Genomic DNA, 15,023 nt, shown 5'->3' with positions numbered 1-15,023 from the left:
AAACTGTGTATCTATAGATATATATGTTTCTTGCTTGTTAAGAAGCGAAAGATACTGGTAAAACCTATTGAACTGAGGTCCTACAGTTTCCAAAATACTATACTTAGTGTATAAACATAGCTGGGTTCCTGTTGAAGTCAGGTTCTGAGACAAGGATGAGTTCTGAATGGTGCTGTTGATCTGTTGGTGGTTGGGTTTTGTTTTTTGTTTTCATTTATAGCCCAGCTGTCAGAAGACGTAGCAAGACCTAGAATATTCCTCAGATGGTCTCAGGCCATATGTAAAAAAAGCCCTTTATTAATAATGTGGTATTTTATTGTGGATTTTCCAGAGTGGCAAAAATAATGAAGGTTCCTGTGTATGAGACACCAACAGGATGGAGGTATTTTTCCAATCTCATGGACTCCGGACGTTGCTCACTTTGTGGAGAGGAAAGCTTTGGCACTGGTAAGTAACACATAATGAAAAATTTCCACAGACTTTTAATGCAAACTTCTAGTTTTCCTGGGTGCCTTAAGTCAAAGCCAAAAGAATCAGCAAATTAACTTGTCTTGTGCTGGAACAGAGAACTGTCAGTTGTTCACATCTTGAGCATCTTCTTGCAGCTGTAGTGACCAGTACCTTGAGGCGTGAAAAATTTGGAAGATGAACATTGAGAAGCCATAGGCAATCTTAGCACTGCCCAGACAGGTTTTGGAGGTGCCTGGCACTCTTCTCTGACTTGAAAGTAATGCACTGTTTCTACCGTAATAGTCTTTTCCTAATGTGGAAACCCCACGTTTTTTCTTAATGTGATCTGTTGTACAAAATATGAGGATTGGTAAGTCTAATGGTTTGGTTAATCAAACCTGTTGCAGGTGTCCCTTTTTGGAACATCATAATTACTCAAAACTCAGATAAAATCATCATTAGAAGAATATCAGTTACACATTAGCATCTGTGGTTTCCCTAAGTATTTCTCCCTTATCTGTCCCAAGAACCAGTCAAACAATAGAATGCAGAATGAAAGACAAATTTGAGCCCTCATGAATTCAGTACTGACAGGAAGCATTAGAGCAAACAATTAAAATACGTAGTCTGTAGATCTGCACAAACACGGTTTTGGTTTATGAGAGAAACTGAAAAAATTTCACAGTGTTTCTTTTTTTCCTTTCCTGGATTCTGGCACAGAAATTCTTTCTTCTTTTTATTTTTAGTAGGGTTATGTTAGAAGTGTTTTTGAATGAGCACACATAGAATAACTTAACCATTTGCATGGCTAATTTATTCTATGTTTTGCTGGGTGGTTATATATTATATATCTGGGTGGACTCTGATGGAAGAACCAAAAATGTGTTAGATTCCTTTAGGTGCCTATCTGTAAAAAGTAAAAGAATTTAAATTAATAGTGGACATTTATTTTCTTTCTGCTGTGAATGGAAACCAGTGTCCCATGATGATCAGCCTGGATGTCTTGGCTTAATTGCTGTGACTGGCACAGATTTGCATTGTCTTGAATGTATGTTTTCAATAGATATTTTTCAAAAGGTGTTTTGCAAGGTCATTGAGTGAATTCTGACTTGGAGAGGGGCAGGACAGTCTCATACTTTTCATAATGTACTGCCGTTTGTAGTGGTGTGTGGTTAGACTGCCTCTCCATTTGCTCATGAGAGGTCTGGGCTGGGGAGTTTTCAGTTCTCACTGCTTTTTGATGCTTTTTCACCAGGCCGTTTCTGTATCCCTTCCCTCTAAATACTGAAGTTCCTCCTGCTCATCCAAAATCAGATATTTCCAGGAAACTTGGGCGGGTCTTGAGGAATCAGTATGACCTCATGAGCACCCAGATTATTTAGAAAAAACCTGCTGCCTTCATCATCAAGCTGAAGAAAGGGAAGTGTGGGTTTTGACTGGAAGGAGCTAGTAAGGGTTTGGTGGTGAGTTCCCGTAGGCTGAGGTACGCGTGGGTGCCTTAGCCCCCAGTGTGCAGCATCTGCTGCTGGTGCAGTTTTACCCGTAGAAGTACGTAGAGCAAGCAGGGGTGGATTCTGTATGCCATGACAAACCCCTGCCTCAGGCCTGTTTCTGCATGGGAGGTAAGGCTCCTAGACCCTTGTCATCTGGTAATGTTGAGTGCAACTCTTTCAGATGCTTTCTGTCTTGGGGAGAGGGAAGAATCTTTGGTTCCTTAGTAGAAGGCCTGTCTCCTTTGAGGAGACTTGTCATTAAAATTTTATGGTGCAGTTATAAAGAAAGCCAAATGTCAAATTTCCCTGGCATATTGAAAAGGCACATTCAGGTCCTGCTAAGCAGGCCATCCCAAGCGTTGGTGGACTTCAGCCCTGCTCATCAGTTATATAGGAAACAAGAGAAGTGATTTCAGAGCTTGATCTACTGAAACGTGGAGGGCATTGTGATCTGTGTTGGCGTGACTTTATTACCCTGAGTATCAGATGCTTTTTTAAGTTGGGAAAGAGGGACAGGTGTCTCACAGAGGTCGAGGAAGGGCCTCTGGAGTTAGTCTGTTCTAGGTAGGCAAGATAATTCCTCTAACTTCTCCCTGTTCTTACACTTGACTTTTTTCCTTTGCTTGTATCCTTCTGTGGGGTCCTAAAACAATTGCATTTTGTTCTATAGCCTCCAAAAAAAGGAGATTTTGCAGCTCCTATCTCCTGACCTCAGACTAGTCTCTGCATTCCTAGCACTCTCTCTGTTCCTGTCTTAATCTCGTTCTCATATCCTGTCATTAATTCTTCAGATTCCTGATAAATTCTGTCTCTTATGAATTCTAAACGTGCTTCAGTAACATTGTTGGCCAGCATGGAGAGCTACACTACAGCATATTCACTTTGTGCATCCCGGTACATTCTGGATAGATGAACTTTGTTGTACTTGCAGCACTTCTGACCTCCCATTTAAGCCAATGCCATCTGAAAGCTAATCTGAACCCTCAAGACTCAATCCCATGGGCATCCAGACAGTTGGAGCACTGGGTTTAAATTCCTCAGTGCATGTGTAGCTGCTGTGTAAATGAATCGTGACAGTGCCTACAGGGCAATTATGCAATGACTATGATGCCTAAATTTTGCTTTTCTCCCTGCCTTAGCTTTCTTATAACCTTTAAATTAAATACAGCTGTCTGAAAATATCTCATATGCTGTGAGGTTTATTTGTAAAATGCAGTCTGGTCTGTAGATGACCAATACTTCAGCGATGCGGGCTGTTTTTAGCAATAAATATTTACCTTATTGCGAATCTTTTAATAATGTCCTTAGCTGCGTGACCCTCACAAGTTTCTGCCAGTATTGGGCATTTGAATCAATTTTACATCTTTTCCCTCAATCATATCTATTTAGGGAACTGAAACTTGGCAGTTCTTTAGCTTTCAGCATGGAATATTTAAATAAATGTACTGTGTAGCTGATCTGAGTGGGAAATTTCTTGTTTTGTGCAAGAGAAAGTTTTACAGATCGTCAAACTAACCGAATAGCACTGGAGACCAATTGCTTGTGTACACAGGTAATCCAGCCTAGCTGGAATTTCCAAATAATACAGAGCCCTGGTTTTACAACATAAGGGATTTTGCTCTGGGAAGTAAATAAAAGCAAATTTTCTGCTATAAAAGGAAAAAAGACTTTGAAAACATCCCATACGGCTGTGTTTCCCAGCCTTGTTTTCTGGCAGCTGATCTTGGAGCTCAACCAGTGCTTTGAAAACTTCTTCCATTTATGTAGTAGTGTGGAGAGCTTGTCAGATGAGGTTAATAGCTTTCTGGTTCTATGACTAATGCCCAGGACACAGTTCAGAGAAGGACACCATCATCAGCAATTAGTTTCTAAATTTCATCAGCAAACTATTAATCAGGATTCGGGGAGCTCTATGGCTGATTTATCTCTTTGCAGTTTAAGCCACTTCAGTAATTGCTGCATCTTTCATAAATTTGCATGCTTCATGTCTGAATTTGCACATGGTATTAACATCAGCTGCCTTCTCCTGCAAGATTATGTGGAAGAAGAACTAGTGGAGAATGTAAAAATGTGCTGCTGCTGAAATGAATGAAAGCCTTAAAAGAGCTGTTTGCTGGTGTCTGTTACAGTAACATAAATCTAAAATAATCTCATTAACTTGAATAAAGGAACAGATCAGAATGCCCCTAAATATCCATTTGCCTAAAATATTGTCAAGTTTCAGATTGCTGGATGATAAATTTGTAAGACTCAAAGTGTGTACAAACAAAATGGTTTACCATGAGTTTGTAATACTTGTGTCAGTCAGATTTTTACTGTAAAATCACATTTACAGAATGTGGTATGCTAGACAGAGGTGACTAATTTAGGGAAAAGCAGTTGCATTTTCTTCATGAACATGTCTTCTTACTGTCTCTATCAGAAATGGAGATCTCCGATACAGAATAAGTTACACATGTAAAAGACAGCCTGCATGTCCAACAGCATTCCAGTATCAGAAAAATCATTAATATGAACGTTGTTGCATGATCATATTTTGTTTCTCAGGCTACTGCCTCTCAAGACTTCACTTTAAGCCTGTTTAAGCAGAGCATTTCTTTATGAATAGGAAAATGCTTTCAGAGTTTTCCCCAGATTGTTTTTTCCGAGTCTAGCCTTAGCAATTGACTGTTGCAGCAGTAAAAAATAACTTTTGCTACTGTTACATGGAGAAATATGTGACAAATTAACTTAAAAATAAGTTGGCAAAGCAGTTGCAGTTATTATAATTTCCCTTACCAATGGCAAATTAAATATAATGGGATAATCAGAAAAATACTTGTTGACTTCTCGGTTCTGTTGTCTCTTTCTGCTTCAGCTCCTTAATCAGAGCCTGGAATTGATTAAAGCCTTGAATGTTTCAATTAAAAGTATTGCTGAGTATTATGCTGAGGTTGCTGAGAGCCTTTGGGAAGTCAGGAGACTACTAGTATTGCAGTCTCAGGAATCTGTAGTTGCAAGGCACCTTTTACTTGATTCCTTTGCATAGGGCAGCTCTGCCTCTGCAGGTGCACAGCAGCAGATACTGGATCTGTAAAGCAAAGGAGAATGAACTGAGGCAGCAGAACGAGCTCCCTCCCTGGAGTTTCTGCTGTGTGAGCTGGGCGGTAGGAATACGTGAGAGAGAGCAAAGACATCTACAGACAGTGGTACAGTAGGTGAAAACCAGAGTTGGCTAACAGAGCTGTAGCAATAGATTTTGATTTGCTAAAAGAAAGAAGGGAAATAAATAGGACAACATATGTGCATATAGTAACCTGGTTGATGGATGTGCTGGTGAAATAAAAGAGGGGGAATAAACAAGTTCTGAGAAATCCCAGTTGTCAGTTCTCCTCCTGCTAAGAATAATGAACAGAGACACTTCTTGGGCACAGGGGATTATTGTCCCTGTACTCACACCAGCCTAGAGTTTTTAATTGGTGACTTTCAATTCTTGAACAGTTGGGTTTTTTCCATCTTTTCCACCCAGACTTTTGCCTCTGGATTACTTTCTTCCAGTGCGTTCTCCTGGAAAAGCAACAATCTGTATGTCCTGAAGGACACACAAGGACACAGCAGACACATGCCAATGCTGCTAAATGGATCATAAGAATGAAACATGTATGCACTCATCCCTCTTCATATAGATTTATGAACTTAAGCTGTGCCAGAACAAGGCTTAGAGCACAGCGAAACGCTTTCCAGAAATTCGTCTGTCCATGTTTCACTGGACCGTTTTGGTTCAATAAAACATACTTGAAGTGTTTGTTAAATCGAAATACATCTCTTTCTTGGTGTTCATTTCAGACCATTTCACAGTTGTCATGACGTATAGACCATTTTGCTGAACAGATGCTGTGCCTTCCCCTGCGCCATTTGTTAGCCTGCAGTTGGTGGAGTGTTACACAACGAGAGTAAATGATCATTTACATTGGGACAAATTGCTGAGGTGTTTAGCTCAATACCATGTGTCCACTTCTTGCTGGTGTCTGTTGAGACACTTAGCCTTTTAAGTTGCTGGTAATATCAGCAACAGAGATGACTTTTTAGGTGCAATTGAGTTTTTCAGTGCTAAGGATGAATGGCAGAGGCAGGCAGGTTAAGAAGGGAAGGAACAGCCATGGTGGGGTGATCTTGCTCTTACCAGGGCCCTGCCCCACCCTGCCTACTGTCCAGGACCCCGTGTCAGTGCCTGGGGCCACCAGCCCCTGCCCCAGTGATGCTGCAGCAGGGCCGCTGCCCAGCTCCTCCCAGCACTGCCCTGCCTGGCTGTGGGCCCCCTGCACCAGGCCTGCCCGCGGTCCCACACCCGGGCCTGGCCTCAGCCCACCCCTGTCCCCAGGTCCCCAGGCATGTCTCTAGAGCTCTCTTTTGGTGGCAATGTCAGAAACCTGCACCATTATCTGGGAACAGACTATTGGCTACAGTAACAATAATCTTGACTGTGCCATCTGCTTTGCCTACGAGTAAGCTGGCTTTATTATCCATAGGGCATATTGTTGGTGTTTCTGTGGAGGGCATCCTTCAACTGATCTAGGGTGTTGTCGCTTCAAGGGAGCAGAAAAGGTGAACACCCGATTGTCCGAAGGGCTGTCTTCCTGCGGAGGGACATTTGCTTTCCTTTCCAGTAGCTCCTTATCTGAAGCTATTTGCAAAGCTATGAGAGCTCATAAATAACCCTGCCCTTTTTCTCCTGATTAGCTGGCACTCCATTCTTTCACAGCACCCGGGACTCCGGAGCAGGGAACAGAGCGAGCTGTTGCTCTTCCTACAGCAGCAACTTGAGGACCAGCCCATAGCTCTGGCTGATGTAGCAGGGGACTGCCCTTGTTGCAGAGAGCTCGCAGATTGCAGATCAAGGCAGACACAAAGTGGTGGAAAGGAGATATACTTACCATCATGACAGCTGCTTTGCAAATGCAAAGGAACGTTACCATCTGTCTCAGCTCTTACGTCCATCTACAGTATCAATGTCCTTGTTCTCTGCATTACCTAACTCGTAGATACAAACAATCTTTGTGTAAGTCTTTTTTCCTCTTCACAAGTGTTCAGTAACTTTTCCTACACAACTCAGGTATTGTGCTGAAGTAGCAGTTTGCGTGTAATTAACTCTGTGATGGTTAACTTGCTAGATTCAGGGTGTTGGTGGTCTACACCCCCAGGGTTGAACATGACTCAAGAAGTGGCAGGCAGAGCTGCGGCAGGCTCAGGACGATGGGTTCTTAGTAAATCTGTGAGTAGCAGGTACTACCGTGACTGTTGCTCTCTCCCAAGAAGAGGAACTGCAAGTCCAAGGCAGCAGTGGTGACTGGAAGATGTATGTCAAGACTGAAACCCTAGGGATCATGGTTGCTCTCTGCCCATTTCATTTTTTTCCCTTATATGCCTTTAATTTTCTGTTGACAGTTTTTCACAGGATTAACAGCTTCAGTGCATCGGTTTATGTTATGGGGACCATGTCCTCTGCCAGTAGCAAAATGCAGCTATTTTGACAGATGACTCTGAAGAACCCTGCAGGCTGTTAGGTAAAACTACAGCACTGCAAAGCAGTCTTGCTGCCACAGGATTACTTTGTTTGAGGAAGGAGGATGTTTCATAGAACAGCTTTTCAACCAAAGACTTTAGATTCCTCTGGAGGATTTTGCTACGTATCTTCTAAAGGCACAGATAGTTAAATTGGTTGCCTCTGTGACTAGTAGGTAATTCATGGAGGAAACAAAACTTCTGAATTACTGCATTTGCTTTCTACTCAGGGTTGCAGTAACGTGTGACTAGACAGAAAATTATAAGGTTGCAGATAACAAACTTCAACCAAATCTAGTATTGTTATGCCAGAGCAATGGCCATAATTGATGTCTCTTCAAGTTTCTTGAGTGTCTTAGCTTATGTAGTGGTCATCAGTATCTACTGAGTGTCAGGTGTCTTCAATCTTAACTTTGTGTTAATTCTTATTCATGCTTCCTTGTGATTTTTTGGTAATCTGGGTTAGATACATATTGCCACAGAAGTTTGTTCTAAATAATCCAAAAGGAGGGGGCACTTGCTGAGATGACCAAGAATCTTCCCATGAAGGTCTTTTGTTAGAAAATACTGATTGTATTGAAACTTTTTGCTGATTGATACATTCCAGTTTTAACGGGCAGAGGTTAGCCTCATAGAAATATTTCTGGTTAAGATACATTACATGTCTGTTGCAGAGCAACCTATTACTTCAAGTTGGCATTTTAACTTTGGACATGGGAAGTGCAAGATCAAGTCTGTGCTCTTTTGATTTCAGATAATAGACGTGAACTTGTGCCTCCCGTATCTGAGAGTATGTGCTAAATCCTGTGAGGTATTCCAAAATTGTTCCTAGTCTCCATTGTTGGATCAATCTCTTTCTTCTAAACCTAGGAAGTGATTTAGAATTGAGCATCCAAACATCTTTACCACTGAGAGGTATGGAGAAATACAGAAAGGGGAAAAAGTACTATTCTCTTGGTTCTGTTGTGTGGGTTTTTTCCCCAGAAACATTTTTTTTAGGCTTTTGTTTTTTATCCTGATGGGAGGTCATGAACATTCTGGAAATCTTCATTTTTGATTAAATAGGAAAATTCTTTCTCTTCAGCATGGCGGATGAGCAGAGATAAGGAGATGCTGTTGAACTCGACTCACATAACTTAGAACATTCTGGCTTATGGCCAGGGGTTTGCATATCTGCCCAGTTCTGGGAAATAGTACCAGAGTTGTGAAAACACCCTGTATGTCAGTGAGCAGAAATCATGACTAAAAAATGTTTACCTGCTACTACCATTTCTATTCAGGTACTTGTACATCTTTGTATGTAAACTTAGAAGTATGGACTTTGCATATATAAATAAATCACATTTTAAACATTAGTTCTCGTTGTCTTTCTGGAACATACCAGAGTATGGTTGATTACTGTTATGTGACATACAAAGTTAAGTAAGACATATGCCCAGCCTTCTTACTTTGTTTTCTGATTTGCAATGATACCAAATAATGTGCTTTATGTATGCCTCTTCAGGGTCTGATCACCTTCGAGAGAAAGATGGACTGTGGGCTGTGCTAGTCTGGCTTTCAATCCTAGCAGCTAGAAGGCAGAGCGTGGAGGAGATTGTCAGGGATCACTGGACAAAATTTGGCCGGCACTACTACTGCAGGTGAGAAAAATGAGGGAAAGGCGCAGGAACTTATGCAGTTGATAGGACAATTCTGCTGCAACCATGGCTTGTTTAGCTGTGCTCAGCTGCATTTAGGTGTGCATTTACTGTGTCCACAGAATGAAAATCTGCCACAAATTACCACTGTTCTGTGGGGAGGTTTTTTATGATGAATAACTGGCAGCAGAAGTTGTTTACTTACTGAAGGAGCAAAGTATGTATGTCACTTATGGTATCTCAGTAATTAAATTTTCTGATATTGAATGGCAGAAGGATTTGAATTACTTACTTGTGGAATCTGTAGGCATGGCATGTTACATGGTGTTGAAAAAAAATTAAAATCCCAGCAAGATTTACTCCTGCATTTGTTTCTGTACATGCTTCCATGTGACAGTTTTAGTGAGAACTTGAACTATGCTTACTGTTAAATCAGGAGAACTCCAAAGTTCCAAACATCTACTTATCTTTATTAAGGTCTCAAAAGGATGAATTCTGTCATTTACATCTTAGCTTCTGCCTCTCTCTTTCTCTCAGAGTAGACTTAACACATAAGAGTTTACATATCCATAAGGTCCTTTTCACACACCAGTTCCTCAAAACTTGTAGCGAAGTTTTCTCATTTTCACATGACTGTTGAGCACTGCACAGATTCTGTCCTTAGTCCTGGAAAGCTAGCTGTGCATCAATGGCATTTTCTATGCTACTTCAGAAACTGTGCATTTTCTAAATGATTTCTGTTAACTCAAAGTCAGGTGGCCAATGTAGAGCTGTGATGCCCACACATAATTGTCTCATTACACATTGCATGCATGTGCTGGTTTAATTCTCAATCAGTACTTCAGTGGACCACCTCTAATTTTTGAAGTGAGCACAAAATTGCTGACTGTGAGTATATTGAGTTCTGTGAAAGCAGAAATGTTTCCTCAGCTGCAACGGACTTACTTCTTGGTTCTACTTTTTTTATATATTTGCAAGGTTTGATTATGAAGCACTGGAACCCAGAACAGCATACTTCATAATGAGAGACCTGGAAGCTTTGACCACTGACAAATCATTCAGTCATCAGCAGTTTGCTGTGGGTAACAATATCTACAGTGTGGAAAGAACAGACAGCTTTGAGTACATAGATCCTGTGGATGGCACTGTGACCAAAAGACAGGTATGGTTGTAGTGATGGAGTAACGAAGTTTTGTGGCTGTCATATTGTCTCTAACAGTGTTGTTTCTAACGTTTGGCTGGCAAACCTCTCCATTTATTTATAGGATGGTGTTTTCTTTGCTCTGATGGATACCGCATTTCCTACTTAAGATTAGCTTTTCTGGATAAGATAATCCACCTCTGGTTTCGCTTGCACTTACTGTGCAAAACTGGAGGCACTAGTGTAACAGAATGTAGGAGGGGCATATGCAGGAGTCCCTGTTGCCAGCAATGCACATATAGGAAGGGTTCCCTTTCCTGAACAATGCAAAGTGTTACGTAGAAAGACAATCTTGCTTTTTCTGTTTTCTGTCTGAAATCTCCACTTGCTATACGTGACAAAAAAAGCTAAATTTTATTGCTTTTTATGATCCACAGGATCTGCAAAATTAAAGCACAGTATCTGTTGTAGCCAATAGCATGCAGAAGACTTCAGTGGATTGTACCATATGTGGGCACGTTTGACTTCTCTAGACCAAATAACTGGTTCTCTGTTCCTTCTGGGCTGTATCCATGAGATTCTTTACTATCAAGAACTGCAGTTCAAACTGAGCCTTCAGTGTTTAGAATGTCATTGTGTGCTCAAAACTAACCATGTACTTTGCCAGGTGTAAATGTATATTCAAACATCTTAAATATGAGCTATGACTCATATTAAAATGTTTTCTGATTTAATGCTGTTTATTTTTATTGTCTTACTTTCTCTGGTTTGTAAATTACTTGACCTGATCAGACCCTAGTAAATGATATTACAAGCCATTAAAACTATTGTCGTGCCATTCTACTCAGAGTCTTTATAGTTTCCATTCATCATTGCATCCAGAAAACATAAGCAGACCACCTGCCACTGAGCTACTCTCTTTGTGCGTATTACTGATGAAACAAGATTGGAGATATTGTCATATTCAAATCCACTGGAAAATTACAGGCATGGCAGACTTGTGCCCTTGTACTTTTAAAAAACAGCTTGTGAATTTTCAGTGCAATTTTCTTTCCCTCATTTTTCAGCCAAAGCCATTGTCCTAAATTGGAATATAATTGCTAATCATATCACCATATTACACAAACAGAGAAACATGACTTGGCCTGTTTTCAAATGGACTCCAGAAATGAGCCCACAAAACCAGAAAGCATGTCTTTACGTAGGAGAAACACGTATTTATTGAGAGCACAGTTCAAGCAGTTTGTCTTTTGGCAAGGACACATTCCTGGCTTCATGTGGGATTGGTGGGATTCTGCATGTACAACGAAACAACAGTTCACTGCTACCATTTTCCTCAGGTAGCTGGCTCTTCATGTAAATGCAGATGCCCCTTTCTGACTGTCATGAGCTTCATGCAGCTGTGTTTTCAGGAACTTGTTAAAAATTTTGTTCCCCAGTAGGCAGGGGAAAGAGATTTATATTCAGCGTAACTGCACTATGTCTCATGAATGAGAGGCTGGCTACATGATAATTAATTGGTGTTAATAAACAGCAGGTTCAGAAAACAAGCACGACAACAAAATAGGCAGCAAACAATACACACAGACTCTAGCTTCTGATTCATACTGACTGTTGAAACCCATGAATATTGTTTATCACAGTGCAATAATAAGGCGTAAAATTAAATGTTCTGCTGTTCCTGAAGACTGTTTTAATTTTTAAAGTCTTATTGTGCTAGCCTTTGCACACATGAGCATGTAATAGTGCTGTTCCTGAGGATCCTCCAAGCAGAAATGATACCAGTTGCATTTTTGTGTGAAATCTGAATTAGAAGGATGAGAATTACAAGTTTCTTACTATAAATGGTTAACTTTGAGCTCTTTAATGAAGCGTTCGTATATTCTAAGATTCACATAATAAAACTCTAGGGCTTTGTTATTAAAAGTTCATTAGTATTTTCTCACTCCTTTGTTAGATTTGGGGGTGTAAATGGCTCTGCGTGTAGTCTTGCGGGTTTTGTGTTTCAGTTTGAGCAAGAGTCAGGAATCAGGCATATGGAAAGGTTGGAAAAAAGCTATTTCAGTTAACTCTCCAGAGATAAGGCAAAAATTCTTCTCTATTCAGAATGACATTTCAAGAAGTATTTTCCTGTCAGAGTATTGAATGTGGCTTGTAGAGGACACTGAAGGGTCCACAGAGGAGCAAATAAAAATTGTTATAATCACAGTATTTTGAATTAAAAGTATAGCCATTTTGCGTGCTCCTAATTTATGTAGGTATCTCTGTGTCTTACGTATTGCTGCTAGGGTAGATTTTTTACTGGTGTACTCCCTGCCATTATATTTTAATAATGTTTTTCCAAATCCTAAGATATTTTGCTTTAAGTTTGCTGCTTAGTCTTGTTCATACTAACTTGATTTATGCTAATGTATTATTATTTGCTTAATTATTAAATTGGTAACTGGAAAAAATACCAGACTACTGGAAATCAAACTACATAGTACAGTATGTAGTAGGTTTAGTGTCTGAGTGCTTCATAGATACTAGTACATCAGGGTGTTTAACTTGATTGTCATGTAAGACAGAGAAATCCCTGTGAAGCTCCATCTTCATCACATCGGCTTCAAAGCCACTGGGTTAACCATGGAACATAATTTTGTTTCGGAGCTTCCACACAGCTCATTAATATCCATTAGCAGGCCCAATTTGCCTAAACTAAATATCTGCAGATGTTCAGAGCTGTACTGAACCTTTTCATCGACTTCCAGGGCAAAACTATCTGTCCCCATAAGAAAACATTCTTGGTGACAAATAGTGTGCCCTATTTTATTAAAACTGGAAGTTACTCTGTCCTGTGGGCTTTTCAGTGTGTTACTCTTCTTTCTTTTCCACTTGCATTGGTTTGTAACTTCTGCATTTAAAATTTCATGTCTCATGGAGCTGACACCTTCTATATAAAAAATGGCAAATATCTGGCTTTAAATTAATGAAATTTATGTGAGGTGAAAAAATACCATAATGACAAACAGTGAGTAGGCTGCTTGCAATTTCACCAGCTTGCTTTGACCTTGCTGACCACAAAAGCTCAGAAATGTCAAAAAGGAAAATTTTCACGTAGTAGACTGGATATTCTGTAACAGGCTGGGAAACCCTGTTTGGTTTTGTCTTGACACAAGGTCCAGAGTGACAGGTTATTCTCCAGGCAATGTTTTTTTATATTTATTTGGTAACAGTGCTTTTGGCTGATTCTCTTTTTGGTTTTACCAAATGTTTGTAATTCACAGGTTTTAGGTATAATTTCCAGAAAACAGTGAGGAATGTAAAAATTTAATAGCTCTCATTGATTTCTGTGGCCTTCCAGAGTGAAAAACTTTGCTAGTGCTTAAATAACTGGGTTTTTTTTAAGGAGTACAGCCATTGTGTCTCTGTAATTCCCTTGTACAGAGTATCTTCTGCAGTATGGCAGGAGTCCTAGTCTTACAGACAAATACTAGCTGTCATGATGCATGTGTAAAGATCAATACTGTCAGTCGTGTGTCCCTAAGAAATGCAAAATGAATAAAATAATGTCAGAAATAGTACAGTCAACTGTCTGAATGCTGGTCTTCTGTCTATTTATATTGCATAAACAACCCAAGTGCTATTAACTGTAACATCAGACTGGCCACAGATGCTGTAGTTTGGTGGAGCATTTTTGCGTCATGGAATTATGGGAAGAGTTATGGGGAGTGTTTATAAATCCTTTTTATTCTGAAGACTGTAATTTAATGAGTGGTGAGACTTCAGATGTGCTAAACCAAGTAACAATATGTTAGTGTTATTGTTGCCAGGTAAACAGGGAGTATATGGAAGAGTATTCAAGTCATCTTGCTAGTCATGTCATTGTGGGAGTTGCTAGGAGTATGTAAAATGCTTGTTCAGTCTTTGGAGAGGAAGACTCACATGCTGTTATGTTCACACTTCAATTTTGTGCAGATATGTCAGACTCCCTTCCTTGTCTCCTAAAGCTGATTGATGTTAATATTCTGTACTTTGTGCTGCTGGTCCTGGGTTTGACAACCATTCAAAACAAATGGTACCCAGAACTGTGAAACTTCCTTTTTTCTTCTTTCTTTTCACTGCCATAAAGTTAAGTGTAATGAGCATTCAGCAAGATACAGCCCCTTGTGCACAGGATCAGATCATAAAAAACTTTCTATATAAATCTAGGTGTCCAAGGTGAAATCTTGATTCCTTTGAAATCAATGGCAAAACTCCCATTAGCATCACTTGAACCATCTCATTACAAAGTTGGCTTAATAGCAAATATTATAAAAACAAACTCTAAGGCTCAATCTTGCAAATGTAAGCTTTTCTATGTTTGTCACTTATGCTGTACATTTTGAGGCTTCTAGATAAACTTATGTTGCTGAAACATGTTAAAATTAATATATAATACCATACTAGTACCTGAAAAGAGTTTTAGGGTGTCACCAGTTAAGAGATGGGAAATATCTCTTAAGCCATCTAATCCAACCCTTTATCCATTTTCCTGTTGTATATTTTCTAGTGTTTATGAGCATTACACAGGAAATAAGAGGACCTGTTGGAGCAGATCCAGAGGAGGCCCACAAAAATGATCAGAGAGATGGGACACCTTTCCTATGAGGAAAGGCTGAGGGAGCTGGGGTTGTTCAGCCTGGAGAAGAGATGGCTCCGGGAAGACATTATTGCAGCCTTTTAGTACTTAAAGGGGGCTTGTAAGTAAGATGAGGACAAACTTTTTAGCAAGGCCTATGG

At 40.0% G+C, this 15,023-nt stretch overlaps 1 protein-coding gene across 1 annotated transcript in view; it reads left to right on the top strand.

The window, feature by feature from the left end:
• Nucleotides 1-15,023, top strand: part of PGM5 (phosphoglucomutase 5) — a 78,343-nt gene that overhangs the window by 52,352 nt on the left and 10,968 nt on the right. Inside the window, exons 7-9 of the mRNA XM_080372633.1 lie at nt 332-447; nt 8,989-9,124; nt 10,100-10,288. Of these exons, the coding sequence (XP_080228759.1) occupies nt 332-447; nt 8,989-9,124; nt 10,100-10,288 (441 nt within the window). The remainder of the gene's footprint in view (nt 1-331; nt 448-8,988; nt 9,125-10,099; nt 10,289-15,023) is intronic.

This window comes from Falco punctatus (assembly GCF_963210335.1).
Source record: "Falco punctatus genome assembly, chromosome: Z".
NCBI classification, from domain to species: Eukaryota; Metazoa; Chordata; class Aves; order Falconiformes; family Falconidae; genus Falco; species Falco punctatus.
This window is presented reverse-complemented; position numbering and strand designations above follow the sequence as displayed.